Below are 27682 nucleotides of genomic sequence, written 5' to 3'. Positions count from 1 at the left end.
TTAATGAGAATTCGATTTCGGCAGGTAGGGGAGACAGTGGAGCTTTTCGACTGATGTTTTATATTGATTTCTCCGTATGTGCACATAGTGTGATGTAGCTGTGAGAGGACAGCACCGCAGGGGTATAAAGCGCTGGAAAAGGGAAGGAATGCACATGAACCGTTCACCCCCAGAACCACACCAGAGCTAAAGTCCCTCTTTAAACATACCTTGGTCATTTACCTCTGCCCAAAGGGTGTCGATTTGTTTTATCACGTCGAAACACCTCTTAAAGACGCCCATAACTAAATGCAAAAGGATGTTTTGTTCTGTTTTATAGGGTCCTTAAAGTGGGTTTTCCAGAGCTGCCTTTTGATACCCCTTCTACCAGCTGGTCAATCTGTAGTTCAATGAATGAATTTCCAGTAAAAAACTTAATATAATTGAATAATTGGACAGCCAGTAGCTGAATCTGTTGAGGTTATTATGTGAGATATGGGATTTTAAAGTTATGAGTAAGACCTGACAATGAAAGACAACGTCTGATATTTCATTATGTCACTCATCCTCTGTCTTTGGGTACAGTATATTTTAATGTTGGTTATCGTATCCCGACATGAGATGTTTTTGTCTCATTTCTCTGTGCTTGGCACCGTGCTCCTCACCGCGTTTAACATGCGGAAGATGAGGCCGTCTGACTGCATTCTGAATACGTGTTGAAAGGATGCTGTCCTTCTGTTCCGCTCCCAGTTCCTGATCAAAGTGTAGAGCTGTAAGAAAGCCTGAATGGGTGTGAGACAGTTTAGCCAACAGCTTGTTTGCCCGTGCTGCTGGAGATGCCTTGCAAACAGATGCTGTTACAATGACAATTGAGACTGGTCTCTGTTCGCTAGGAGAGGTAACATAGTGCCTGTGTCAACGTTGTGCCATTAACTTGACACTGGCAGCTCTGACATGCCTGTGTTCAGTATCATTGTGCTTCAGTATTAGGCTCTGGAACCTCAGAATGTACTGGCTGAATTTTATGCTCTGGATTCACACTGTGGATTGTAGCATGTAGCACCCACCACAACAGACAGCATCTTAATGTTTGGTGGGTTAACTTGACTCTATATAGGTGGTGGTGAAGTGATTCTCAATGTAACAGCTTAACAGCTTAAAGCATTGCATAATAAATATTTAGATTATTATAATAACGAATAAAGAAATCATGCAGTGAGTGTCTGAACTGGGTTCTTGTGACCAGATTACCATGTTGCTTTAACAGCGTACGCTGACACCTGCATACATTGATGACACTGAGATCAGTTCGTTTTCCGATTAGCACTCAGAGAATTATAATTACACATGCAGTGTGGGATAGGAGTTGTAAAAGTGTCTCATTATTTTTCTGATGGTAATCACCTCATTCTGTCCTCTACTGTTTTTTTCTCTCAGTTCTTCGTTAGAAGTTGTGCTTTATGGCACAGATAAAGTGGCACATTAAAATTAATTACGATATAGTCATCAGTTTGACTTGTTTTTCTCTTTTACACTTTTTCTTTTCTTACTCATGCAAATTCCTGTCAGATTGTGCCAAACCATTATAGTTTAAGATTGACCTTTTCTTGGCTTCTGAAATGCAAAAAGAGGCATTTCACTTGTTTGCAGTGGAGGTAGCTAGTTTGATTTTGTGTGGCGCAGGGTTTTGAAATAAGAATATTGTAAAACCAATCTAAAACCAACGTGTACAGTATTACTTTCTTCTCAGGTGAATCACCTACTGGAAGATGTGCTGTATATATGAGTTACTGTATATTTACTATATTTTCTAAATAACTATTGTCAAGTTCAGTGAAGTATTTATATGCTTCTTGTATAAGATTAATCAAATACAGTATATGACCATCAAAATGTCTCAACTAAATATCCTCCTTCGTTAGACTAAAAAAAAATAGATGAGCTCTGGAATGGAATGGGGGTTTCAGACACTTTTTTAAAGAAGTATCAAATATTTAAAGTGTAAGTTAGAGAGATGGGAAACTTAGCATTTCACATATGTAAAATTTAAAGGGATAGGGTGCTGGTATTATGGGCGAAGGTGTGTGAGCTACAGCTGAAGAGTTCTAATCCCTTTCTCTTTCACTGAAGTTAAATTATGTCTGTTTCATCAGCGAAGAGAGACATCTCGTACTTTTCCAAAGTCTCGCACCTTTGATAATATATGCATTGCTTTTTCCCTTCAGAGCCTGTGGTGATAACACTCAGCGCATCGCTCCATCTGTGAGACAGGGGGCTTATAACTAAGAGTGAGGGTGTGGAGCAGTTACCGAGTAGCGTCCACACGCCTCTCATTACACCTAAATATGTATTGATCAAGCGCAGGGGCCCCATATCATCTACACATCGGGCCTGATGGGAGCTCTGGATTGAATTTTCCAGGCACAGCTGTGTCATGAATGCAAGGCCCCCCGCAAATGAGCCAAACGCAAAACTTCCCCACGAAGGGCGCAGAATGGGGGTCGTCACGGCGACTTTGCAACGGGGATCGCTCCCATTGTCGAGAGCGGGGGTCGGGAGCCTTCAGAAGGGCCGTCCTAATCATACGTGTCACGGCCGGCATCCGGCGGCACGGGCTCCTAAGCCCTGCCTGTGACAAATCGGAATTAGCCGAGTGCCGCGCTGCCACATGTTGGAATGTCTAATCGGAATGACATAACAGGACACGCGCGAGGCCGGGCGTGGGCTTTCCCGGGACACAGAAAGGATCCCGTTGGTACCCAGAAAGAATTCCTGACAGCTCCCCATAGAGAATGCACAACAAAGAGCCACACGTCACAGGTAGAGGAATAGGTTTTTATTATAACGTACAGATGGGGGGGGAGCTGTGGCACTTCCATTTGATTTTGCAGATTGTTCCAAAGCAGAAAAGTCACATTTCCATTTAAATAAAAACTATCCAAGCGCTGCTTTTGGCCAAGTTACACTTTGCTGCGAGAGCTGTGACGAATCGGACCTCTTGAAAAATAAATCTCATTTTCCTGCATTTTAAAATGCTAATCGGAAACTTTTAACCGCGGGTAATAAATATTTATGAGGAATACTTTTGTGAAAAGCAACCCGAAGGAGCCTTTGTGGCTGCAGTCACAATACTGCTGAGTTGCTTTCTTGGGGTTTGTATAAAAAACAGAGGTGGCTCGTGCTGATTTCTGGAATTAGAGTGCCAGTGTGTTCTCTTAAGCAGGATTTCACAACTATTTGTTGGAATGTCTTTTTCTGGATTTATAGGATTGATGTGGAATAATTATTTTTATTCTGTTGTTACAGAACAAAAATACACATTCTATTTTGTGTATGTAAATGTGAATGAGAAGTAATAAAAACAGGTTACAACTGTATGATGCACCGAAGAACATCAAAGCATTTTCTACAGTGGAAAGCAGTTTCATCATCTTGGACATAACTTTGAAGACATCTGTTTATTTTATCTCTTGTTCTTCTTATGTATACCAACTTTTATAATTGATCAGAAGACCAGTCGGCTTTCATTATATGCTAAATTTGTGTATATCAGTCCATGAGAAGACAGATGCTCTAAAGACATCAAATATAATTTCAAACACTTTATCCCAAGACTAGCAAAACCTTAAAAGAAAAATAATAGTTTAAGAGAATAAAGGAAGTGGTTTATTTTTTATCTGGTGATAAAGTTACAGTTCATCTTCTAGAATCTGATGGCTATGGTGAAAATATACAGATGATACGAATATTATTTGGTTTTAAACAAATCATGATCAATATTTTAATTGTGTTGTTTTGAGACAGTATTGAGGAGGAGGATGGTGATATTTGCGTCAGAACAAGCGTAGCAAATGATAGAAATTGGCAGTGTTTGTGTGGGTTTGGGTCTGTTTGTGTTAGTTTGTGTGTGTCTGTGTACGTATGTGTGTAAGAGAGTGACAGTGTATTCCCCTCATCTTCTTCCCTCTAGGGAAGATTATTAATCCAATAATTAAACATTTATTGCCAACAGCACCTGCTCTCTCTCTCTACTGAGACCCCCTGAGACCCCATCACACGATTCCAGGAAGCTAGAGGATGGGGAGAGAGGAGGGAGGGAGGGAAAGAGAGAGAGAGGAGGGGGTGAGGGAGGAAAAAAGAGCATCCTTTCAGAAGGGTCATCAGATAGCTGGATTCTTTCACACCGGCGAGATGTTTTGTACAAGCAGTGTGTGAAGTTATGTGAGCTCGTAACAAAAGGAGGATAAGAAGAAAATGTATTCAGGAAGAGAAGAATGGAAGATTGGAACCCCCTGATGAGAGAGCCCATGGCACCCCACAATTGACAGGAAAAGTTTGTTCCCAGTCCTGTTTCCAAATTGGGACTTTCATTTGTCTGTTGTGTCACTCTTACTAAACAAAGCTGAAAGGACTGAATTCAGTTTCTTTTATGATACCCGAAGATTTTCTAACAACAGTGGACACGTTTTGAAGAGCTCACACTTCTTTGATAAGTGGAAAGTTCTTCCTGTGGCAAAATGTTGCGTTACCTGTTAAAAACTCTTCTCCAAATGAACCTTTTTGCAGATTCTGTGGGGAGAGACTCTTCCAACAGCACAGAGCTGCTCTTCAATCTGACTTCAGCGATCCCTTCTTTCAACACCTCGTTCCTGGACTTGGGCAACCTCACCAGCTTCAATGGTAAGTGCAGTTTTCCTGCTCTCCTGTCTGCTTTTTACATCTGGATTCATAAAACTCATTGATAAAGTTTTTCCTAATGCTGCGTTTTTTAAATTAATTGTAAATTATTCCGTTCTGCTTTTGTCAATACCTGGCCAGGCTATGATTTCTGTTTTACACTAAACAACTTTTCAGCATTAAATGCAATCCTTTATTATAGATCTCCTGTTTATTTGTTTAGGTAATATTCTTTCTGAGACAGAAATCTGATTTTAGAACTTTTTTTAAGTTACTTATGACTGACAAACTTCCATGGTTTTATGTATAATGATTTCTCACTTAATTTTAGAAACTTGTGCTCCTGTGTGTTAATGTTTACTTATGAAAGATCAAGAATTCTGTTCTTGAAACATGTAAAACACTGGATATATCTCACAATATGTTCATGTTTTAATAAAACTGTCATCCTTTAGAAGTCAACATACTGTAGAAAGGGATCTTTTGAATATTAAAATATGTGTTAAAAAATATTTGTAACATGGATAAGAAACAAAGATAGGAAATGTCATTGAATGTTTTCAGTGACAGAATTGCTAAGGTTGCTATTCATTCCTTGAATAACAGTGGAATATGGTATTTCTTCTCTGGATTTACCATGTCTGCTTTCAAGTCTTAATTGCTGCTTCACTGCTGTTCAGTTTTGGTAGTTTTCGCTCGCTTGCCTTCCCCAGTACACTGGGGTGGATTGTTAATTGTAATACTGTTTATCTCAGGACATCATTATCATTGTATGAAGTACTAGAGTGGAGCTCTCGCAGTTCTGTCTTGAGCTGTACTATCTCAGACTGTAAACCAGTAAAATAAAACCCTAAATGTCAAAGCTGATTTAGTAATGATGCAGTCGTCATGGGACATGATATACAGTATATATTTTATTGAATTATGTGATTATGTGAGGAGTGTCTGCGAAAACTGAGTGTTGAACGGAATTACCAGGCATGATGATTAGAGGTAGTGTTGGTTTGTGAATGCCACCATGTGAAATGAATCCATGAAAGATGGTATGATAAAGACATCAGCCAGACGGCACAAATTCACGGTGCACTCTTTTTAAAAGCGTCGTGATAGATTTTCTCTTCAGAAGACTTTTTGGGAAGAATGTAGTACTCCCCTCCCCTCCCATCCTTTTATGCAATTCAGAATTTGCACAGTAGTCTGCAAAGTGGTTTTTTTTTCCCAAAGTTTCCAGAGGCAATTTCAAAAGGATTCATTTTCTTTGCATGTTCCCTGAGACAATTATAGCTGGTCGGAAACAGGAAATCCATGCTGAGCCATAGCGCTCTGTCCGAGTGATGAAAAAGCAGCAGTAATGGGCTGTGTGGTAATTGGCGAGAGTCTAGTTCACCTTGATGGCATTTTAATGGGATTTCATGGCTTTGCTTCGCACTATTAGGCTCAAATCAGGCTATCATTTCTTTATCCTTCAGGAGACTCGAGCAGCGCTTCGTGTACTGTGTGTTACCAGGTATTAATTTCCCAGACTTACTGTAACTGTTTTAATTTCTTTTTCTTTTCTTTTTCATTCTCTCCAAACCTCCTCCTAGTAGAAAAACGATTTCCAGGTTCCGCAGGCCGGTAGTGTCTCCAGTGGGGTGAGAATTAAGAGAAATTTAAAAAAAAAGCCTTTTCTTTTCTTATCTGTGCTTCTTGGCATTCATCACCAGCTGATTCGCAGCTTGTCAGGAGCTGTCATCACAGATCGATGGAGTTAAAAGTCATTGGGAAAAGTTGGTTGAGGCTTATTTCAAAGGAGAAAGTGTGGGAGGTTAATTTGCTTTGGAAATGCAATACAGATAAGCTGCTTATCTCAGCTGTAGGAGGCTATTGATAATGCTGATTCTGTAGCAAGGCTTGCCTAACACTGACCCCTGCAAGGAGCTTTCTTTATTTCTCATTTCAAACCCTTGTACCTGGGCTGGCTATAGCGTTGAAATGGAAAAAATGTGGACAGTAAGCTTTTTTCCCCTTTATTGTTAAACATTGTATATTTGTTTTATAAAATGTACAGCTAGCAGTGGATGAAATCTATGTATAATAAAGTTCAATTTTTTAGAATGGACAACAGGAATTGTTTTGTACTATATGGTATATATATGTATCTGCTATGCTATATGAATAACTGAAGCAGTATAACAGTGCTGGGCTATATTAAAGATGTCTCTCTTAAAATTCGGAAGCGTGTTTTACAGATTATAGGTATTTGTAAGACAGATTTATCTGCAGAATATTGATCACATTTCCACCTATCTCACATCCTGGGGGATATTTTCCGTGCCTTAGACTGTTAAAAAATGTATAACAAAAATGATCATCTGGTGTTTGTAGAGAAATATTGGCTTTTCATTTTGAAGCGAGTTCAGAAGTGTGGAAAAAGAAAACCTAACACCTGTGTTTTCCATAGAGGATGCTCAATTAAACACAGTAAAAGCTCCTTTAATACATCAGATGATACCTATTGTGACAAAAGGCATCTTTTCTATTTAAAAGCATATTGTTTTTTTCATTCTGTTGCCCTGTGCACAAACCCTACAATCATAATTGCTCTTTTCAAGAGTTAAACCACATTGGATACCTGTGATTTTGATGAGTGGATACAAAGAGCATCAAAGGGTAATGAATCATGATACAGTTGATAGTGGAAGTGGAAGTCTTCTACTTCATGAGTTTATCATGTGGATACACTGAATTTTTATAAACCATCTGAAGATGTAATGGATGAGACAGCAGCAGTTCCTCTCCTGAATAGTAAAGAGAGAATTATCTGGGTCCCCATTTGTTCGCAAACTTCCACTTGCTTTACGTAAACTATACCTTTGCACTGATGGAGAGCACAAGAAGCAGTCTGGCCAGCTGACATCCAGATGAGAAACTCAGTAATTGGGGCAGTATAAGTGGTCATCAGGGTGGCTGTCTTTGTCCTCTTGGTTCTCAAATGAGGGGAAAATCAATAAATCACAAGAAATAATACAGGACATAAAAGTGGATTCACTCAAGGTGTATTGAGGATCTCTGGGTTCTGGGTGTTTATCCATTTCTTGCAGTCTCTGTTTAGACTTGCTGCTGTTCCTCCTCAGAGCTTAGCCTGCTCTTGTTATGCTAAAGATTTTGCCATCTGTTTCTGTGGAAATAAATTGTTTCATGTTTTCTGAAAACAAGTTGTGTCGCACTTATGGTTGAATAAATCACATAAGTTTAAACTTTTGGCGTTTTTCATGGTTTCTTCTTTCCGATAATTTTTGCTGCTCAGGAATATGTAAGGCCCAGCATTTACACACAGCTGTTCTGGTACAACAAATATGGTGCAATGACAGCCAACAGCGCTGTTGTGCCTCTCCCATGTACCTCAGTTGGTAACGATCACAGAAAGCTGATTTTAAAGTGGGGCGGCTTTTTCATTGCCTCACTGTGCAACAGCGACTCCTCAAGGGGTAAAAGCTTTAAGTGAACTTCATGGGAGTGAGCTGCACCTGTCCTCCCTCAGACGCATGAGCTCAGCCCTTGTGGCTGCGGGCTCTTGGTGTGAAGAATCAGAGGCTGGGCTGCACAATTTGGAGGACGTGCCTTTTCCCTTTATCTCCTTTTCGTCTCAAGTTGCAAATTGGGGGCACCTGAAACGGAGAAGATCATTTAAAAAAAAGTATTATATTGTCTTCTTTGAGTTTATTTCCTCTAGATTTGCAGTGAAGTCTTTTGTGAGGATTGTCACTTTAGAGGGTATAATTCTCATTATTTTCTTTACGTGAAACTCCTTTGTTCCTGATGTGTCTTCTCTGTCCTCTCTTATTGTCCTTCTCAGTCTTTCAAAGGTCTTTTAAAAAATTAATTGAACTGCTTAAGTATACAGGCACTTCAGACATTTTTATCCAAGTATGGTGCTCCTGTCCAATTATTTCTAAGTCACCCTGTGGTCTCCACAACACCTACACAGACCTTGACAAGTGAAAGCAGGGTATTAAAATAGGCTCAAACACAATTTAAGGGAGAAAGTCTAGTCGTATGCAGAAACTAATGACAGACCTTTCACAACTTAATAATGTTAAGTTATGAACTCAACTTAAAAATGGACGACATTAAATAAGAGCAGAGGAAGAACAGATGTGTGCAGGGAAGGTTTAATTTACTGACTCGGGAGGTAAGACACAGGGGTGTGCTGTGTGCCTCTGCAATATCTGCATCGATAATAAGTGTGCAGCATCTTTTCTGGGTGTTTGGGCTCATTATCTGATTTGTTCATCAGCTGTCAGCCCGGATTGTGAGACTCGTTTGTGGGATTTGGAAGATTTTCTTTTTCTAAGTCTGGCACTGCTGGGGCCTCATCCCTTCTTCTCTAATTGGCCGCGTTGTTGTCAGGGGCAATGTGTCCACTGTGGCATGCGTGTGCTGCGGTCTTAATCCCCCTGTGCTAATGTTGTTATTTGTCTCCTTATTGGGGTCAAGTGGGTTCCAAGTGGTGTGGTTGTTCATGGAGACCTGCCCTTCTTCTTCCTGTAGTGCTCTTTTCACTGCTAATTTGGAGGCTTTAGTGTTTTGATATCCATCACATTTTTGTTGTTGAGAAACAGTTATTTTTCCACAGAATGCTAATTCTTGATGTCCAGTCTTGCCAAGTTACAAACATTTTTGGACACATTTATGGTCCTGCATATATATACTGTATATTGCCTATGTATATGGTCTCTACCTACCTATATATATTTTTCAATAGGTCATATTTAAATATGTATATTTTTAGCATTATTTTTTGGAATACTTTTTCTTAGCTGCCTTTTTTGTTGGGAAAATATAGCTTTTCATTTTAGGTTCTAGCTAGTGCTAACATATTCCATTCACTTTCCTGGCACTGCATTTTAATTTGAATGTTGAAACAGTTCATTCTGAGGTCTCTGGAATTCTCACCTCAGTAACAGGTAACACTGAATTCTCATCAACACCTGGTGGTACCCTGCACCACATTATATTCACAAAGGATCCCTGGAAAAGAATGCTAATAGCACATCAACTAGCACCATATAATCAGGTAAGGATCAGGGCCTACAGTATTGAAAAAGTAACGAGAGCCTCTGTTTTATTTGTTCTTTTCATTTGGAAATGAATCTGTCGATACTGAACACATTGATGATCCTGAAACGAAATACTCCCTTGTCATCTCTCTATATTATCACCTTTCCTTCAGCCCCGAAATGTGGTAATGAATGGTGACAGTCTCAAGTGGCTGGGAATATCACACCACACTCTCATAATGGGGTTTGGGGTTTACAAACTTGGACGGAGCATGTGGAAATGAATTATTCATGACAGGGCAGAGTTTCTTTCCATATTTAAAGCGTCTGGCTAATGTGCTATCAAAACGTTCAATTAATGAATTGAATTGTCATCTGTCTGCAAAGTGTAACTGGCAAGTAACAGTTTTGGTCAATCCCCCTGGTCTTTTGAACCTTGCTGTCTCCCGCTCCATCTATGCTCCCAGCTCCCTGGCGCTCGTCCCCAGTCAGCTTAATAATGACCACCGCAAACAGAAGAACGCCTTTTGTAAGCAGAGCTAGCGAAGTGGGCCTGTTCCATCATTAAAAGTGACCTTTCCAGGGTTCTGCTGCCAGCTCCTTTCACTTCCTGCGACTTTGTAGTGTGTTAGAAAGGGAATCATTGATTAATAACAGGAGCTCGCTTGTGCCAAGTTAACTGTTTTCCCAGTTGGTGCACAAGCAGTGTCCTTTGTTTTCTTCCCTTGGGACGTTTGGAGGATCTTTTGTCCTCTCTTGCTTCTTATTTCCTCATGCAGAAAGAATTCACTAGAATAACATGCCCTGTATTGCACCCATCGTTTTGCCCATTCTACTTCAGAACGTGGAATAACCTACAGTACATGTAATTCATAATTCAGCTCTGAATTTCCATTACATTGCTGGCCTTGAGAGCACATGTGCTTGAAATGAACCAATTTGGTGGGGGTTTTTTCTCCAAATAGCACAAGACACACCAGAACCATCAGATCCTGATTGCATTTAAGTCACAGACAGGAGCTCCACCCTCAGGCTGCCTATGTGTCCCCCAGTCAGTTTGTCTTAGGAAGTCAGGACTATGAATCAGTTGCTTCAGATTCACTCACCTGTGATTCATTCCTTTCTCTGGGTTCCTGTGGAGGTCAGTCTGCAGTGTGTTAGTACCATGTGCAAGGCCATTAGTGATCCTTAACTTCCTAAGTTACTGGTCCTCTGGGTATTGTGATGTCCTTTTGAGATCACAGATGTGTGATCTCCTGAGCTTTTCACTCTTTCAATTAAAGCACCCTGGATCTGCGGCTTTAAGACTCTGTGTCAGACCTCATGCTTAGAATTGAGTTTCAATGCATGTCTAGATATGCAGACAGTGGGAGTCTTTTTAATCATTTCTGAAAAACATGGTTGTGGTAAATTGGCAATATTTTTATTTTATTTTTTATTTTTGGCTAGATTCCCCACTTATTTTATATGATTTGATTGGTCTCCAAAAACACATATTCTGGAGAATTGGGAGTCACAAAAGGGGACCTTGTTGTCTCTGATACAGTTAAAACTAACATACTGTAATTATGCAGAAACGTAGAAAAAGTTTCTAAATCAATAGAGACAGCAAGCAAAAACAGCTTGATACTGACCCATACACATACTGTAATTAGATGGAGTGTATCACATAGACTTTTACTTAATTTGGTTAATGTTTTCTCTTAAGCTCTACAGCTTTTCAGAAGGTCAAGTTCTATGATCTGGTTTGGTTCTTTCAGGAAGAAAAAAGTGGTTTTGATCTCTGAACTTGACAGTTGGTCACATGTTTACACATCATAAGTTCTTTATCAATGTACTCCAGAGTGCCTTTTTTATAAAAAACAATTAAATCATGTTCATTCTTTTAAGGCTCCTGCCAAGGAAATAGACCTATTTCATGCACGGGTATCTTTGTGTGTTGCATTTTTGTTACAAAGAACTTGCGTCTGATCCAGTAGTATTCAGGGACATTTTTACACACCTTAATTTTTAGATATTGCAATACTGTGGCACAAAACATATAATTCCAGTGGTTTTCTTTCCTTAATGCATATGAAGAAACTCAGAAGAATTCAGCAGGGAAATATAGATGCCTTTTAACTGTCACCAATAAACAGAACTACATATTGTAATAGTGCTTTGTGCTGAGGGAGTTAAGCATGTCTACCTACATCTTCGGCATTAACATGCTTGTGACAGACCTGATGCATTGTTCTGCATTAGTTTCAGCCAATTTTCTTCATTTCATTTCTTCCTTAGTATGGAGAACACTTATTCAGCCTTATTCATTTTCTTGCGTTATCTCATGATTTCGTGCTTATATCAGTCACAGCAGGGAGAAGTTATGAATAATATTTAGAATAGTATCTGTCATGTCCTAGCAAATTGCATTAATTTGTATTCCAAACTGTACAGACAGGCAGTCTCCAGCTTAATCAATGGAATTGTTTCATTCTTGCATTTCCTGAAAATCTGGAGCTGGCAGGTTGATCCATAGTTTTTATATCCCTTTCTGTATGACGGCATTCAGAATTATGTGCATAATAAATTCAGAATCTAAGTTTAACAGTCTATATATATTTGGTGAATAAAAGGCAATAGGATTTTCTGAAAGCATGAAGGTTTCTGCGCACACCTGCCAGGTGCACAGTCTTGCTTATTAAACGTTATTAAGAATAACATGGGCGATTTATTAATGTTTTTCTTCTAAAGTAAGAAAAGCATTATGATTTACTCCCATTACTCTCAGTCATACAAGGTTTTCAAAATGCGTTACAATAAGTTGTTGTAGGAGGGCTTAGAACATGATTGAGACGGTGTACATTTTCACAAAGACCCAATTAAAATATATCCTTAATATATCAGCACCCTAAAAAGTGATACTCATTTTTTCTCAATAAGAAACAATCACAAGGTAGTCTGATGCTTTTCTGCAATATTGGTTATTTGATGACTTGTTACCTCTTCATTAGTCAACTATGAAATGTTTCTTGAATGTGAGTGTAAAGAGGTGTTTGCTGCTTCTTCACTTGAGCTGTTGTGTACCAGAAAGAGCTGTCAGGCACTATGACAGTACGTTCTTAATAGACTTATAATAGACTATAATCTATAATAGACTTATAAGTCTTAATTGACTTATTAGACTTACTCTGTCGGCATAGTTACACTGGAAAATAAACTTTGGCTTAAAAAAACAATCCTAGTTGTTGTTTTCATTTTCCTCTCTCCTGAGTTCAGCTTGACTTGCCCGATAACACCCCCAGTTATTTCCCGTGCTGTCAGTCAGCCAGAGCTCCTGATAGAGATCAGAGAGCCAGCGCTGTGACTGGCAGCCCGCTCTGATAGACGGAATCCAGGAGTAAGACGAGTTCTGGAAGGTTGTTTGCATTTTTGTAAATCTGTTGCACAGGCATGCTTGCTTTTTTCAATCCTTTCTGGCAAGCCAGTACAGCAATGACAAAAACTCATAACAAGTCAATATAAAAAAAATGTATTGAACTGTATCTATTACACTATTAAATGTGCGATCTGGGCCATCTGTATATACTGTACAAAGCTCTCATTAAAGCAAATCTCAATCATACAACTTTCACCCATTATGCAACATACAAGCATGTCAGCCTGGTAGTGTAAACGTGGCCTGATGCAGAGTCTCACAGGGTTGGTCTGGTAGTTTAAACGTGGCCTGACGCAGACGGTCTCATAATAACAGACTGGTAGTGTAAGCATGGCCTGACGCAGACTGTCACACAAAAGAATGATGTTAAATCTACCTCCAGGATTTCAAGTCTGCATGCGCTCATTTTGTTGTGGCAGGGCTTTTGTAGATGTCCCTCAAACAGTTAAAACAGTTTTTTAAAGATTTTTAACGCCGATAACCAAATTAATAGCCGTGCTCTGTTGCTGTAGTCCAATAGTTGGCTGTTCGTGAATAGAGCTATATTTCGATATTACCTGTCAGCTTTACTGCGCTATAACTTGCTGTTTGTTTTTTTTTTTCCTGGCAGCGTTTGCCTAAGGCTCACCAGGGAAAACCCGAAAACAAGCGCAAAGTCAATGAAAGCAAGAGGTTAAGTGTGATGATGACAGCAGGGTTAGAACGAGGGGCTCTGACCCCTGCCCTGCGCACGACACGCTCTTCATCATCAGAAGGCAAAGAGGCTCCCTTGCTTCTTTGCTTCCGCTGACACAAGTCAATGGGCCCCTAGCTTGTGGCGCGAGTAAATCGCGCACCCTCAGCGTTTTTTTAAATGAGTAAAATCTTTTGTTCCCAGCATCTGCTTCCCGGCATTGTCATTTAAATTCGGATGCGGTTCCTATAACGGCACTGGCTTCCCACCCAGCGTGAGCGCACATGCACCCGGCCGGCAATTACCCCCCGAGTCAACCCTGCGGGTCCGACCCCATCCTCCCGGGCTTTGACTAATTTTTTAATTTCTCATAATTGAAGTAATAAGAGTCTGCCGCTGTGACAGCTCCTCTCTTACCATGGCATGCATATTCATGCTCACACATACCCGCGCACGCTTAACATATCAACTGTTCTTTTTGACACCAGGAGAACAAATCTGCACGATTGCTTCGGATGCAGAGCGCTGCTTGGTCGGCGCACCGTTTAATCATTGTGTTCTCGATTTGTATCCAGATTCAAACAAAGACGGGTTTTGAGCCTTAAACATCCTGCATGGATTTAATGAAACAAAATGATTACAACTTAATTGAACTCGAGAGAGATGTGTTTACTTAGCTGTTGCCAGATTTAAGCGGGCACACAGTATCTGCTCTCTGTAGCTTTTCGCGTTTTCTAGTTTCACATCTGCTGCCATCTGGTCACATGTGCTGTTCGTCTGAAATCAGGGGTAGCTGTTGACTTGGAGTTGTCGAGCTGGCAAGTGTGTTTTATTGCACACGTTCTAATACAAGTAACTCCAAACAGGAGCCAGTAGCAGAAGTGGTCTCTGGAGCACCCGGAGGAAACCAACACAAACACAGGGAAAACATGCAGACTCCACACGGATAGCACAGCCAGTCGCCTCAGCAGGGCGAGACAGCAAAGATAAGCACCGCGCCACCGCTCGACCCCCCAGATTTTCTCATCATCTTTAATCAGAAATTCACATGGATCTTTGCAAGTTTTCTTTTTCCCTAGAACTGCGTATTCCTCCTAGGTCCTTGTGAAAATTCCTTAATCCAATAAATGCACTTATTGTTATTCATCACACATGCATAGTAATTGAAGGCGTCATTTTAAAATGCAGTTTTTATCCTGCATTAACACTACCGAAAATTAATTGTCATTACTTAAGATGCCAAAATCATGTGCAGGTTCTTTCTTCTCTAATGCAGTGCAAAGGCTAATGCAACCATAATGACTTAGAGCTGTTAATGGCAAAGAAAGTAAAACATTTATTAACTAAACTTTTATTAGCAACAATAACTAAGCCTATGGATGCTCTTAGTAGTAATTGTTTCTACTTTTACTTCATCTAGAGAATATTCATCATATTTTATTTAAATATATTCGGAACTTCAATAAATCATTTTTTAGGTTTGTTGTTTTTGCAACATCAAGACACAATAGAGCACCTTTGCAAGTAAATGAAGAGTTGGCTGTTGTTTTACAGATCGTTCAGTTTGCTCATTCACTGAAGGCTTTCAGAGTTGTGGTAGACGTTATTATTTTGGAAAGCTGTTGGTAGTCTGTCTAGAGTTGTGATGTGATGTATAATATTGGATCACATTAATCACTGTTTCTCAATGGATTCTTTGTAAAGTCTAACAAGTTTTACTTAGAAACGTTAGAAAAGGTTGACTTCTCTCTTTCTAATGTTTGCAGTTTCATTTTTGTTTGGAATTATTGTAAATGATATTCATCTGATATTATTTGTAATTACATAGATTGTTTTGATAATACAGTAAAACATGCAGAGGTCTTCATTTAGTGTTATTACGCTGTTACACACTTATGACATGAGGAACTGACTCCTCCTGTATAGAGGAATTAAAATAACTATAAAATAATTTCTTTTCGACAAGCATCCAGAGATAAATGGTTCCATGTGATTTATGTTTTAAACACTGTCGATATGTTTTTTTTATTAGGCTTCATTTTTAACTGTTGGAGACGCTTTGCTTCAGACATTATATTAAAGAGCAATGACTTCAAAATGTGATTGCACAATGTTTTCTTTAGCTGTGGGTGGTGTGATGGGGGAATATCACCTTCGCCAGTGTGAAATTTCATTGCAAGATTTTTAAGCTTTTGTAGCTTTGGCGCTTCTGTCAAAGAAGCATAAACAGTACAGTTAGGTTCACTGCTGTTGTCTACACGCCTGACATCTTCACAGATATGCTCTTCCAGTCTCCTACTGCATTCACTCCCCGATAGCTACGTGTTCCACCAGCCTTGTTTATTCCCAAAACCTTGGCGTGGAATTTATTTGTGGTTTTGTCTTGTCTTGTCACCTGCCTTTATTAATTCCAGTGGAATTAAATCTTGGATTGCACTCTGAAATCAAAGGAAAAGTTGACTGAAATATTTATGCCCTCCAGTAATGTGGGGAGCCGGTGCTCACGGGCGCTTCTGCGCCAGGCTGTGCCGCTATCGATTCATGAGGTGGAGTTATTAATGGGCTGAGGAGGCGCGGGGGGGAAGGGGCGCGGCAGACTGCGGCTCGCCGCGAGTGTGATGAATCGCTCTCGCCCTCCATGTAATCAGGGCCTGTGGAGAGGCACAACATGGCCAATCAATAAGCATTTCACAGTTAAACACTAATGAAGTCATTACAGGGCAGCACTGTCAGCCTTCCCTGGGCTGGTTCCCCGGGGGAGGCAGCCCGCAGAAGGAAGAGGCGCAGCACGCAGCGCATCCAGCGCGGCGCTCCCTCCGCTAAATGAGGACCGCGGTAGCGCTGCCCTCCCGTGCACATCGACACACATTGGAATAATGATAATCACAGCCATAATCGCCATCGTAATAAGAGAGGCCCGGAACAGCTAGGACAGCGAAACACATTACGGAACAATTCATTAAACTTTTATGTTGTGAGGGTTTTGTGGTTTGCTTGGGTTTTTTTTTTACCTTTTAAGCGCCTTTAAAGTCATCCCATGTGCAGAAGAGCGGGGTCAGGAACAGCCACGTGATGTTAGTGAAGGTGCTCGTTTCCTTTGGATTTCTAAGCTCTATCAACAAGATAGATTCTGGTATAGTTGGCCAAGTCGCCAAGGTCCCCGATTTCAAATAATAAAAAACAGGAGCATTAGCGAAATAGCTTCAGACATGCTTCATGACTATGCATACACCTGGCACCTCTAATGGGGTGGAGGGCAGAGCACCACATGCAGGTAGCAAAATGCAAAAAATGGATTAGAGGTGAGAAACACTGAGCTGCAGGAAGCTAGCTGTGAAAGCAGCTGAGGTTGACACATCATTTTCATCTTCTAGACAATGTGCGAGAGCAATCAAACAGGCCAGCAGGATTTCAGGATATTTACTGAGTGATGAAGAATCCTATCATTTAAAAAAGTTTACGATGCACTAATAAGACCTCATTCACTGTAGTACAGTATATTCTGTACATTTTTTGTCACCACTTTTTACAAAAAAGATATTGCGGCTCCAGAACGAGTCCAGAGAAGAGCAACAGGTTACATTTCTGGGCTCAAAGGGGCTCAAACTGACTTGTTTTAGCACCAAACAGAGAGGTCAATGAGCAGCGAATGGGGGAAGTTTTCATGTAAACTGTCCTGGGATTGGTCTAGTTATTCTGGAAATAGATTCCCAAGGTTTTGAGTCACATCATATATTGCATTCAATATTAAAAGGCCTTGGATGCTAAAACGACTTTTAAATACTGGTGCTCAAGTTAAGTCAAAGGATCTGAGATCAAAGCCATTACACTTCTCTGCCACTGTAAGCAAAGTTTGGAATCAAAACATCATTACTCCCTTGCACCGAGTGCACCGCATATTTCAGAAAGACTTATATGCCTATTCCTCCTGTCATGTGAGTGGATTGGAATTGTATTGAACGAAGAATATTGTAGCTGTTTCACATGTGTTTTAAAGTGACGATATCATGACTGAATCATGAGAAAGAAATTTCCCTTCCAGACATTCACAATGATTTGTCTTCTGGCATCTATATGTTCTTGAGAGAGAATATTTTCATTTTTTCTTCAGTGTTTCTTCGATATTTAAAAAAAAACCCCACTAGTGTTGAAATTAGAACTGGGATTTAAAAAGCTTGATAGCATGCCATTAGTCCTAACTGACACTGTTAACGCTGATTATCTTTTTTTCTGGGTGTTAAATTTGTATTTGTTCCAAAAACTGGATTTCCATAAAACATAAGTTAGTGCCAGATGGTCTCAGGTCAAATATTTGTCAACCTTACAAGTGTTAATCCTTTACAGACCATGACAGTTTGTATGGTGTTGTCTTGAACTGCTGTGAACCTGTTTCCCTGATCTTGTACTGACCATGCTAACTTAAAAAGGTTGTTTGCCAAAGGGAGTTCTGAATTGCTCTTTACTGCAAATGAAAAGATGTAACCTTGCCACAGGAGCATGCAGTACATTGGTTCTTATATAGAGAAGAATTTCAGTCTCAAGCAAAATACAGCACATGTGCCAGTCTGTCGGAGGCGTACGGCGTGAAGACCTACAGAACAGGGTCACCCCCCTGGGCCACAGATGAACAGCAACCGTGTTGGCAGTGTGTCTCCCAAGAAAAGGCATAAACACAGGGGTCAAGGAAAGCTCCCAGCCGGCAGGCACGGTTGATTTCTCGTGGTCGGGTGAAGGGAGAAAGGGGAACGCTTGTACTGGCTCGAGTGGCTGCGTGGAAACAATCTTGAGAGACGAGCAGAGCCGGAGAGCTTGCAGGATTGAATCCCGCTGAAGTTTATAGAGATGTATATTCTCCCTGGAAAATAGGACTGAAGCTGCCAATTTAGGCTTGATTGCGCTGTCGGCATGGCAGGGAGGCGGCGGAGGTCTACGGGAGCTGGCCGCGTCTCTCTCGTCTGATAGAAATTTAATAAGTGTATTAGGATTGGCAGCTACACCCTCCGCTTGCCAGGACTATTAGCATAAAGCTATTTATTAGTCTGATTTCCCAGGCTGAGAGGAGCCCTTCCCAGTCGAGGAGATGTGAGGGTTGCCATGACAGCCAGGCAGGACGGGACCGCACAGGCCCGGGCGTGAGGCAGAATCGCCAGCGTCCATTTAGAGGGAGAGAAGTCCTGCTTCTCGCCTCGCCGTAGCTGACAGGGTGAATTAAGAGGGAGCTTGACTCTCTCAGATGCGCACCCCTAGTGCGAACGCCACACCGTCTGTATTAGTATGTACCGGGGAAAGTCACAGTCTAGCGTCGTGAAGGGGTGCGAAAGCTTGGGAGAGCGCAGAAGCTTAATTAATTAGTGTAAAATGCAGGGGGAAAAAAAAACAGGACTGTGTGAAATTAACACGATAAACTATTTCGTGGGAGTTGGCTCTAACATTAATTAAAATACTTATGAAGCCCTGTCCTGTGATTTGTAATCAGAAAGGGGCAACAGTAGGTTTTCTGCGGCAGAGCACACTTTCCATTGCAAATGATGTGTTGACACTGACACGGAAACTGATTACTGATCCCTTAATAGGCAAGGGAAGGGCTGGAAAGACTGTTCCATTTTTAATTGGTCTTGAACGTAATTGCGCTTAGATCGATGGTGTTACTTTAATGAGTCTGTCATTTATTATTCAAAAAAAGGCTTTCCACTTCCACTGCGGGGTGTCCATAGGCCAGCACAGGAGGGTAAAATCCGATTTTATTAGTAGTACATAGAATAAGAGAGAACACATCAAAGAGCTGTGTGAAGGCCAATCATCAAAAATCAGAGCTGCCAGCATAAAAAAATCTCAGGTCTGTCGATGCAAAGTGTAGCTTCTCCTTAATGAAGAGCAAACATCTGTTACTTGCACTGAAAGCTATTTTATTTACTTAGATATACTAATTAGTTTATACTAATGTGTAAAGCTCAGTTGGAAGAGGTGTATTCAGCATCGCTTGTTCTTTCAGGCTACTGGACAGCCACTAAACATAAGCAGTCTGTGGTGCACCACTTCCTGCTGGAAGGGCAAGCCACTAAGAGCTCAGAAGGTGTGGCGTGTGGCTGCCACTGAGACTCGGACACACCGATGGTACCTCTGTACCGCATTGCTCGTGCCAGGGCCTGTCTCCGTCGCTGCCCACACCCTCCCCACGCGCCGCACTCCGCGCCGCCCCCCCGACAGCTCTTAATCAGGGCGCTGCGGTCTGCCCCCCTGCAGGAGGAGAGGTGGGAGGCGATGGCCCCCAGTGGCCCCGGACTGGCTGGTCTCCCCCTGCCGACCACTGGCACAGACCCTGCGCTTGCATGTGCTGCGCCATTTAACGCCTGGCACGGCACCAAGACAGTGGGCTTTGGCACGCTAGCATTGCTCGGCTGTGAGCCTAAGGGTGCTTGACAGACAGGCAAGAGGCCGCGTAAGTGTTTGTGCAAGAGTGTGGGAATCCGTTTTTCATTTAATGCCTAAATTCAGTCTTATTTTTCCCCTTTCTTCTCCCTTTAGCCCTCGGCGGTTCAGCTTCTGCATTAACCACCTGCAGTTCTCCAGGGTCTCAGCGCGCCAGGGCTACAATGCAGGGCAGGGCTCTTAGAGACTCGTAATTGAATTGAAAAGCACAGCAGAAATCCACGAAGGCCATTTCTGATTCTCCTCCTGCAGCGTCGCTCCAAAAATATTGCAGTGTTGAGTTCCGCGTGACGTTTTTGAAGTTCAGCTGGCAGAGCTGTGGAGCTGAAGGGTTTAAAATTTTGATTCATCAAGTCCACCCATTATCAGAGAGCTGCCCATTTCTGGAAAAGGGTAGAGGAGGCTGTTAAATACAAATATGTTTAAAAACAATTTTAAAAGATGTGGAGTCCTCTGTAAAGATAAAAGATGCTTCCATCCATCCATTTTCTAACCACTTTATTTAATACAGAGTCGCAGGGGAGCCAGAGTCTGTCCTGGCAAGCAACAGGCGCAAGGCAGGATACACCCTGGACAGGACGCCAGTCCATCGCAAGGCACACACAGACACAAAGACACAAATACTTACACCAGGGCCAATATTCCCAGAAACCAGTGAACCTCCCAGAATGTCTTTGGGCTGTGGGAGTAAACCAGAGCACCCAGAGGAAACCCACCAATTTAAATCAATACCCTGTTGTGCTCAACAGCTTGTTCAAGATCAGGGCAATCAGAGATTTTGATTCAGCCTCTCTAATATATGAGCGGTCTTTGGCCACTTAGATACCAGTCTGGCTGTACTTGTCAGCAATGAAATGAACAATAATCCAGCAGTGTACCATGTTCTGTAATTTCTTTTTTAATTGGAGGATTCTTTTTCTACAACATGAAAGGTAGCCATGATTTGCAGAAAGTATTTTTGAAATCTCAGCTAAGCCTGTGACTGACACATTTCCATTCTGCATCCTTTGTCGAAGCTCTGAGAGATAAGATAGGAATCCTCTATTCTGTTCTGAGTCTCAGGGGTTTAGAATTGTGGACTGGGGCTTTATTGACAAAAGACTGTAATTGAATCATTGTATAATAGCTCAGCATTAATTGTCTAAATCTATTTTTTTAAAACAATGATCTCATTCTTTTATTTTTTACCTTTATATCTTTGTTTCTTTATATGTTCTTTGTCATTATTTTTTTAATTTGACTTCCATGCAAAATATTGTAAATCCTCTTTCTTAGCATTGAATTGAAATCGCATGTTTGAATGTCCATTTAAAAATCAATCTAGATAAAAACATTAACTTACTAAACTGCAAAATTAATTTTGCATTTATCTTCTGCAATACTTTCAGTTTTAAATGAAACCTGAATTGTTCCTATTTCACAAAAATACTTTTTTTTCACAAAAAGGACGTTTTTGTCCTGATTTACTATTATAAATAAAATAATATAGATACGTTTTTAAAAAGAATAGTGCCTTAACATAAACTGGACCTTGATGTTTCCATTAACATACCCGTGATTTTGTCTATTTTTCTTTACAACTGCAAATCATTTTACAGTCCACATTAAAAAAATCACATTTTAAAGAGGATAAGCATTGTTGTAATGGAGTCAGTGTAGGTAATGGTAGGTCTCTGGATTCATAATCGGAAGATTATAGGTTGGAGTCCCTCCAGTGTGGTCTGCTGTCGTCCTATTAAGCCATGTAATTTGACCTCCAGCCCTGCTGGAGAGCTTGTGCTTTGTCCAGCTATACAAATGGGAATCAGCGGTGTTGGGGACAACCCTGTGATGGACTAACATCCCATGCAGGTGAGCGTGACAGTAATCTAAGTCCCATTAATGATGCAGGAACCAGGATAAGCTCTGGCCAGATGAGCCAGACTTTACTTGCTATTTTTTCTGCCTGCTCATTTCTCACGAGTCTTACTTAGGTTTTGTTCTTTGATTCTGAATTCCACAACAGCATCATCCTTGCTTTGTGAGATATTTTCTTCCTTCCTCTCCTCCCTATCTCCTTTGTTGATTGTGAGGAATCTCTTCCAGTGTTTAGGGGCTTCACCAGACTTGGTGCCGGATAAGCAGCTGACAACTGCAGCAGGTGACAAGTGAGATTTGAGAAAAACTGTCCTCTAAAATTACTAGTGAGTTATAAAGTTTGCCTGAATGTGCCAAAGATTCAAACACAGATATCTTTGCCCTTGTAATCATTTGAGAGTTAGACGATTTCTGTCCATTTTCTCCTTCTCAGTGCAGTTGCAAGACACAGTGCTGTGTTTTTCACACTTTAATTCTGCAGAACTCATAACTTATTTATGACAATCAATAGCTCCTGACCTTTTTGCTGCGGCACCTCTACAAGTCAGTCTCTTGCCACTCACCTGCTGAATGAGGTGAAATGAAGATCAAGCCTGGTAGAGAGGAGTAAAAAAAAACGCTGTTGGCATCCCTGCAGATTCCACCTTCCGAAGGGCTGTCTTGGTTTTACTCACAGATTCCAGGTTTTATAAGCCACGCTGAATTGTGTAAGATTTTCTGACCACAACATCCAATTCAGAGTCAGGGCCTATCCCAGCAATCAACAGGAACAAGGTGGGGTACATCCTGGAATGGATGCCAGAAGCCAGTTAACCTACCAGTTTGTCTTTGGACTGTGGGAAGAAACCAGAGCACCTGGAGGAAACCTACGCAAAAACACAGGGAGAACATACGTACTCCACACAGACAGCACCCCAGGTCCGGATTTATATATTTTTTTCAAAATGTTTATTAAGCTCCATGTGAGAATAGGAAATGACAATTAATGGGTTTTTAAAATTCCAGATATTAACATATTGTGCATTACTTTTGGAAGTCCTGAGGACTTTTACTTGCTCTGCATTTCTAAAGTAAACAAGAGTATTTTAGACATGGCACAGGCAACATCAAAGTGCAAACAGAACTTCAAAGTGCAAACTGTTAGCTGTGCTTACAGCTTCTGGGCTTGTCTTTGTTAAAGCCCAGGGCTAGACATTTTCTGCTGTGCTAAGTGGCTCCTTTATTTTCCCTCTCTGTGTCTTGTGTCTGGAGTTTATCAATAACAGTGCAGAAGGTGCACGCATTGTTTTTGTTTTTGTTTCGGCAAGTGTTGAAAGGCCAGAACAGCAGGGTAGATCATGTCTCCCATGGCTGTCAGGAATGAGGGAAATCAAATCATACTGGTGTTAATTAGAAACCTCATTATGTTAACGGCTGAGAATTAAACCATTAAGCTAATTAACAGAAGCCAACAAAAACCTCTATTTCTACAAGCATGGAGTACATTTAGCATTTTGATGCCATCCCACTCTGTATCATTAGTTTTTGTCCTCTTATTCGCTTTCGTTTCTATCTTGATGTCTTCATAAGTATTTCAAGTTGTGGGTGGTAGAAGGTGTGAAAGCACCCCTGATTTGGGAAGCAGTATAAATTAATACATGACAAATGTCAAAAATCAATTAAATTTCAGTAGCCCAAAAAGAGATACCATATAATAGTTCCAGGGTTTTCAAAATTTAAAAGATAGTGACTGATTTGAAAAACAGCTTCCTCCAGTGGTAAACTACATCTGATATGAATATATCTGCTCCTACCCTACTGATCCTATAATAAATTAGTTTATCGCATGGAATAAAAAAAGACATTTTGCACCTCTCTTTATACTGAAACTCGGTAGCTGATCCTGAAGTAATGGAAAGGTTCATGCGAAATGTGTTGTGTGCTTTCCCTGGGGATTCAGAATTCACTAATCAGTCTTACACCTTGACAGACAGGAGGTAAGTGACACAAACTGATAGGGCTGCTGGAGAAATTCTGAAAGTGCTGTAGCCCGGCTGGAAGATAATTGTGCAGAGAGATGCAATGTTCGAAAGGCACTCTGCTGTGAGACTTTCATACTAATGTGTGGAGGAAGGAGGGCTATATTTATTAATGCCAAAATATCGATGATAGCCAGTATTTTGTCACCAGCTTGCCCTTGGTTATCTAAATAAAAGTTCATTTTTATCAGGGTGAGGGAATTGTTCCATTCATTGCAGTAACCTTGAAATTACAGCTGGAAACCACAAGAGGGAGCTGCAATACTGGGGTTATTTCCATTTTTTTTACTCATTTAAGATCTGTGTTACTGGTCCAGTGAAACGATACCTTTTCCTTTTGTGTTACACTCAGAGCTAAAATTTTGACAAACCATTTATTTGTTTATTTTGACAAACCATTTTAGTGGAAGAGAATTTCAGGAGAAGAGTTCTTCAAAATTTAGTTCAGGACTGTATTGATTTCCTTCCAAACCAGTAATCTTAAACTCTAGTATGTTTGCCTACGTCTAAAATAATCAAACATGGAATAATTCAGAAAAAAATAAATTATTTCATTATAAAATTGTGTGCAATCATACAATGAAAGTAATGAAAAACAGAAATCTCTGTGAGTTTTAAATGAAAGTTAATCATGGGTTAAGAGTTTCCTTATAAAGGAACATATGGGAGCCTACATATTGTTTTCTGATTACAGCTCCTGTGGTTCACCTACTTTAATACTTCATTTAATATTTAATTATGAAAGAAAGCATCTAAATAAATGTAAAATATTATTTTGTATGCATTTGAAGCATGCACTGAAGAGAAGAATGTATATCTAAAATCAGAATAATATAATAGAACTCCGTGTGCTTCTTTATTGGTTACTTATAAGCTCTCATTAAAATCTTTAAGGACAGCAGTGTAGTATCTTTTTAGTTAAAGGTTAATTGGGCAGTTAACATTTGAATCAATTTGTTTTGTCTTTGTTTCGGCGGCAACATGATCATTAGACATCTATCATTCATTAGGCTAACTCAGGGGTCACAAATTAGAACAGTTCGTTAATATTTGCAGTGTACAGTAGATGCTGATCTCTGATATTTGTGGTCCAAGATTTGGGTTTAGAGGGTGACTAAGGGCAGTAGTGTACAGGTGCTTGTGCTACCTTTTAGGTATCCATTTAAAATGTAAGGAGAATGAAGAAGATCCCGTGTCTTATGAACCTGTAAGACAATCTAGCCACCCTCACTGCATGCAGAACAGTATAAAGTTCTGTGTCTACCTCATAATGCATGGGCATCGCATTGACAGCTCTTCACTAATGGATCCGAATTTCATCAGTGATATTCCACATTGGGAGAGGCCATGTGAAACACAGGCTATAAGGTACTGTATGTTCATATCTCACCTTGGCTAAAAATGAAAACTGACATGAGAGTCATCATGCAACAATAAGCCAGGAGGGTAGTTAATGTTAAAATTGTGATTCCTCTTTCTGTTTCGTTGATTCCATAATCTGGAGAACCAGTAATAAGAAGAACCTGGAAGGTATTGCTGAAGCCCCTGAGGCTGACGTATTTACATTTCTAAGACTCCATAGAGGGGAATTTCAGTCCTGAGGCTTTTCTGGAGGCAGAACTGATGAACAGCCCACCTTGAGCACTTTCCCTTTCCTTTTGTTTTCGGCAGTCCGGTTATCAGAGAGATCCCGTGTTGAGGGAACAGCTCCTTGGACGTAACCTTTCTGTCCCCCGGCTCCTCGAGTGCTGGTGAGCCCCCACAGACCAGTCGCTTGTCACGAAGGGAAAAAAAACAACATTTATCTTGCCAATTAGGCCTGGGCACAGGCAGCGATAGGAGAGGGGGGGCGGAAGGCCCTTCTCTCACCCTGCACGCTGCTGCCCCGTTCTCCACGCTTTGCATTTGAAAGGCCCGGCAGCGCAGCCCTCTATATGAAAGGAAATGTCAGGGTCAGAGGTCACATCTGATGACTGCTCATCAAAGGGCCTGATCGCTGGCTGACATTTCCAGAAATCCCCTGTCTCTGATTGGACAGGGGGGGTGGGGAGTTAACCCATTCCTGCACAGAGCTGTACAGATATGAGTGATGCCACCCAAGGACCGCAGTTCTGCAATGCTCAAACACCATAGAAAAGTGTGTCAAAGGTTCTTTTCAGTGGCAGCGGCCACTTCTTGGTCCAGAGTTAGGTGAGCAGTGGGGTGTGGTGGTGAAAGCCGATGTATTGTGCACTTTTGTTGTTTGAACCTAAGGATGTGGTAACATTGTAGTCTTGCTGATTCTGTCTAAGAAGCGGGGAGCAGTGTGGTTTAGTGGTTAAAGCTTATGAAGAAGATTCTGGCCTGTATTGCCTGTGACAGGAGGGAGGACTGGTGCCTTCATACAAAGGACTTCATCATACAATGGAGATCCTGTACTGCAAGGGATGAAGTGTAACATAGAAATGAAATTAATATAATAATGTATTATGATATTTTACCTGCTTTGCCTTTTTTTTAAATCACAGTCCCATAAGAAAGCCGGTTTGTGATTTTAAAATAAGGCAGAGGACAAAGTTCAGACCATGGCACACTGCGTAGCAATTGAGGCACTGTAAATGCATGGAACGGTACCGAGCATTTCATTCTAACTGGAGTGTAACAGAATGAAATGTAACTCCGGCACTGTGAGGAGCCTCGACTGAAACAGTGTGTTTGGGGGTCCCTCGTGTGGTGGTTGTGAAGCACAGCACCGAAGGCCAGACTGGCAGGGAGAGGACAGGCGCCATCAATCAAGCTTTATGTTTTATCGTTCCATGCAAGGAAGGCATCCTTTCAAAAAGAGCCATGCATTAAAAAAATCTAATGCAATTGAAATTTTACTCCATTGGACAGTGTGCCCTCTGCTTCTGGACAAATTCTTTTTGGCAAACATTGATAAAAACACTGTAACATGGTAGGTCAAAGAATAATATATAATCTTTAGCCTATTAGGAAAGGATTTCTTTCATACCTATCTATGTTGTATACCTGTTGTACACTCTACAGTTACGATTTGATCACATGAAAGCAACGTTTCTTTTGCCATTTCAAAAATGAGAATTTTACACACTGCTGTGAAGCGTGCTACAATGTTACAATGGTTCCTGATGTATTTATCAGCTGGTTAATTGGCTGGGTCTGATCAGCACTGGGACAGATCTCCACAGGAAACCAGGCTGTCGATGTAACAGGTGTTGGTGGACCAGTAGGTACAGTAGCTCTCATCTCTGGAGAATTTCCAAATCCATGTAGTACAGTGTATCCCAAACCTTTTTGTCTCATGTCACACTGTTGTCCTGCCATAACCTTTGGCTTTTCTCCAGATGACTCATACTCATATTGCTTGAAATAATACAAATTTCAAGGAGAATCACAGGCTGCAGTTTTTCTGAAGAATACTCTACTAGCAGGTGGCATGGTGGGACTGTGGTCAGCTCTGCTGGGGTCCCATGATCACTTCTGGCCCTGGGGTGCTGTCTGTGTAGATCTGTTTGTTTGTTCTCCCTGTGTTTGTGTGGGTTTCCTCCCGCAGCCCAACAACATACTGGTGGGTTTATTTACTTCTGGC

The 27682-nt window shown here is 40.9% G+C and overlaps 1 protein-coding gene across 3 annotated transcripts in view; it reads left to right on the top strand.

Moving 5' to 3' along the window:
- Nucleotides 1-27682, top strand: part of robo3 (roundabout, axon guidance receptor, homolog 3 (Drosophila)) — a 177264-nt gene that overhangs the window by 24782 nt on the left and 124800 nt on the right. For 2 of the 3 annotated variants that reach the window (XM_015337675.2, XM_015337674.2), the window contains exon 1: nt 4169-4659. In XM_015337675.2, coding sequence (XP_015193161.1) covers nt 4497-4659 — 163 coding nt within the window. In that variant the 5' untranslated portion in view covers nt 4169-4496. Of the gene's footprint in view, nt 1-4168; nt 4660-27682 lie in introns of those variants that run through there. The other variant, XM_069182436.1, reaches the window with a different exon arrangement.

The sequence above is a fragment of the Lepisosteus oculatus genome, chromosome 23, assembly GCF_040954835.1.
Source record: "Lepisosteus oculatus isolate fLepOcu1 chromosome 23, fLepOcu1.hap2, whole genome shotgun sequence".
In the NCBI taxonomy this organism is placed as follows: Eukaryota; Metazoa; Chordata; class Actinopteri; order Semionotiformes; family Lepisosteidae; genus Lepisosteus; species Lepisosteus oculatus.
Note: the sequence above shows the minus strand (reverse complement) of the source record. Positions and strands in the feature narration are given on the sequence as shown.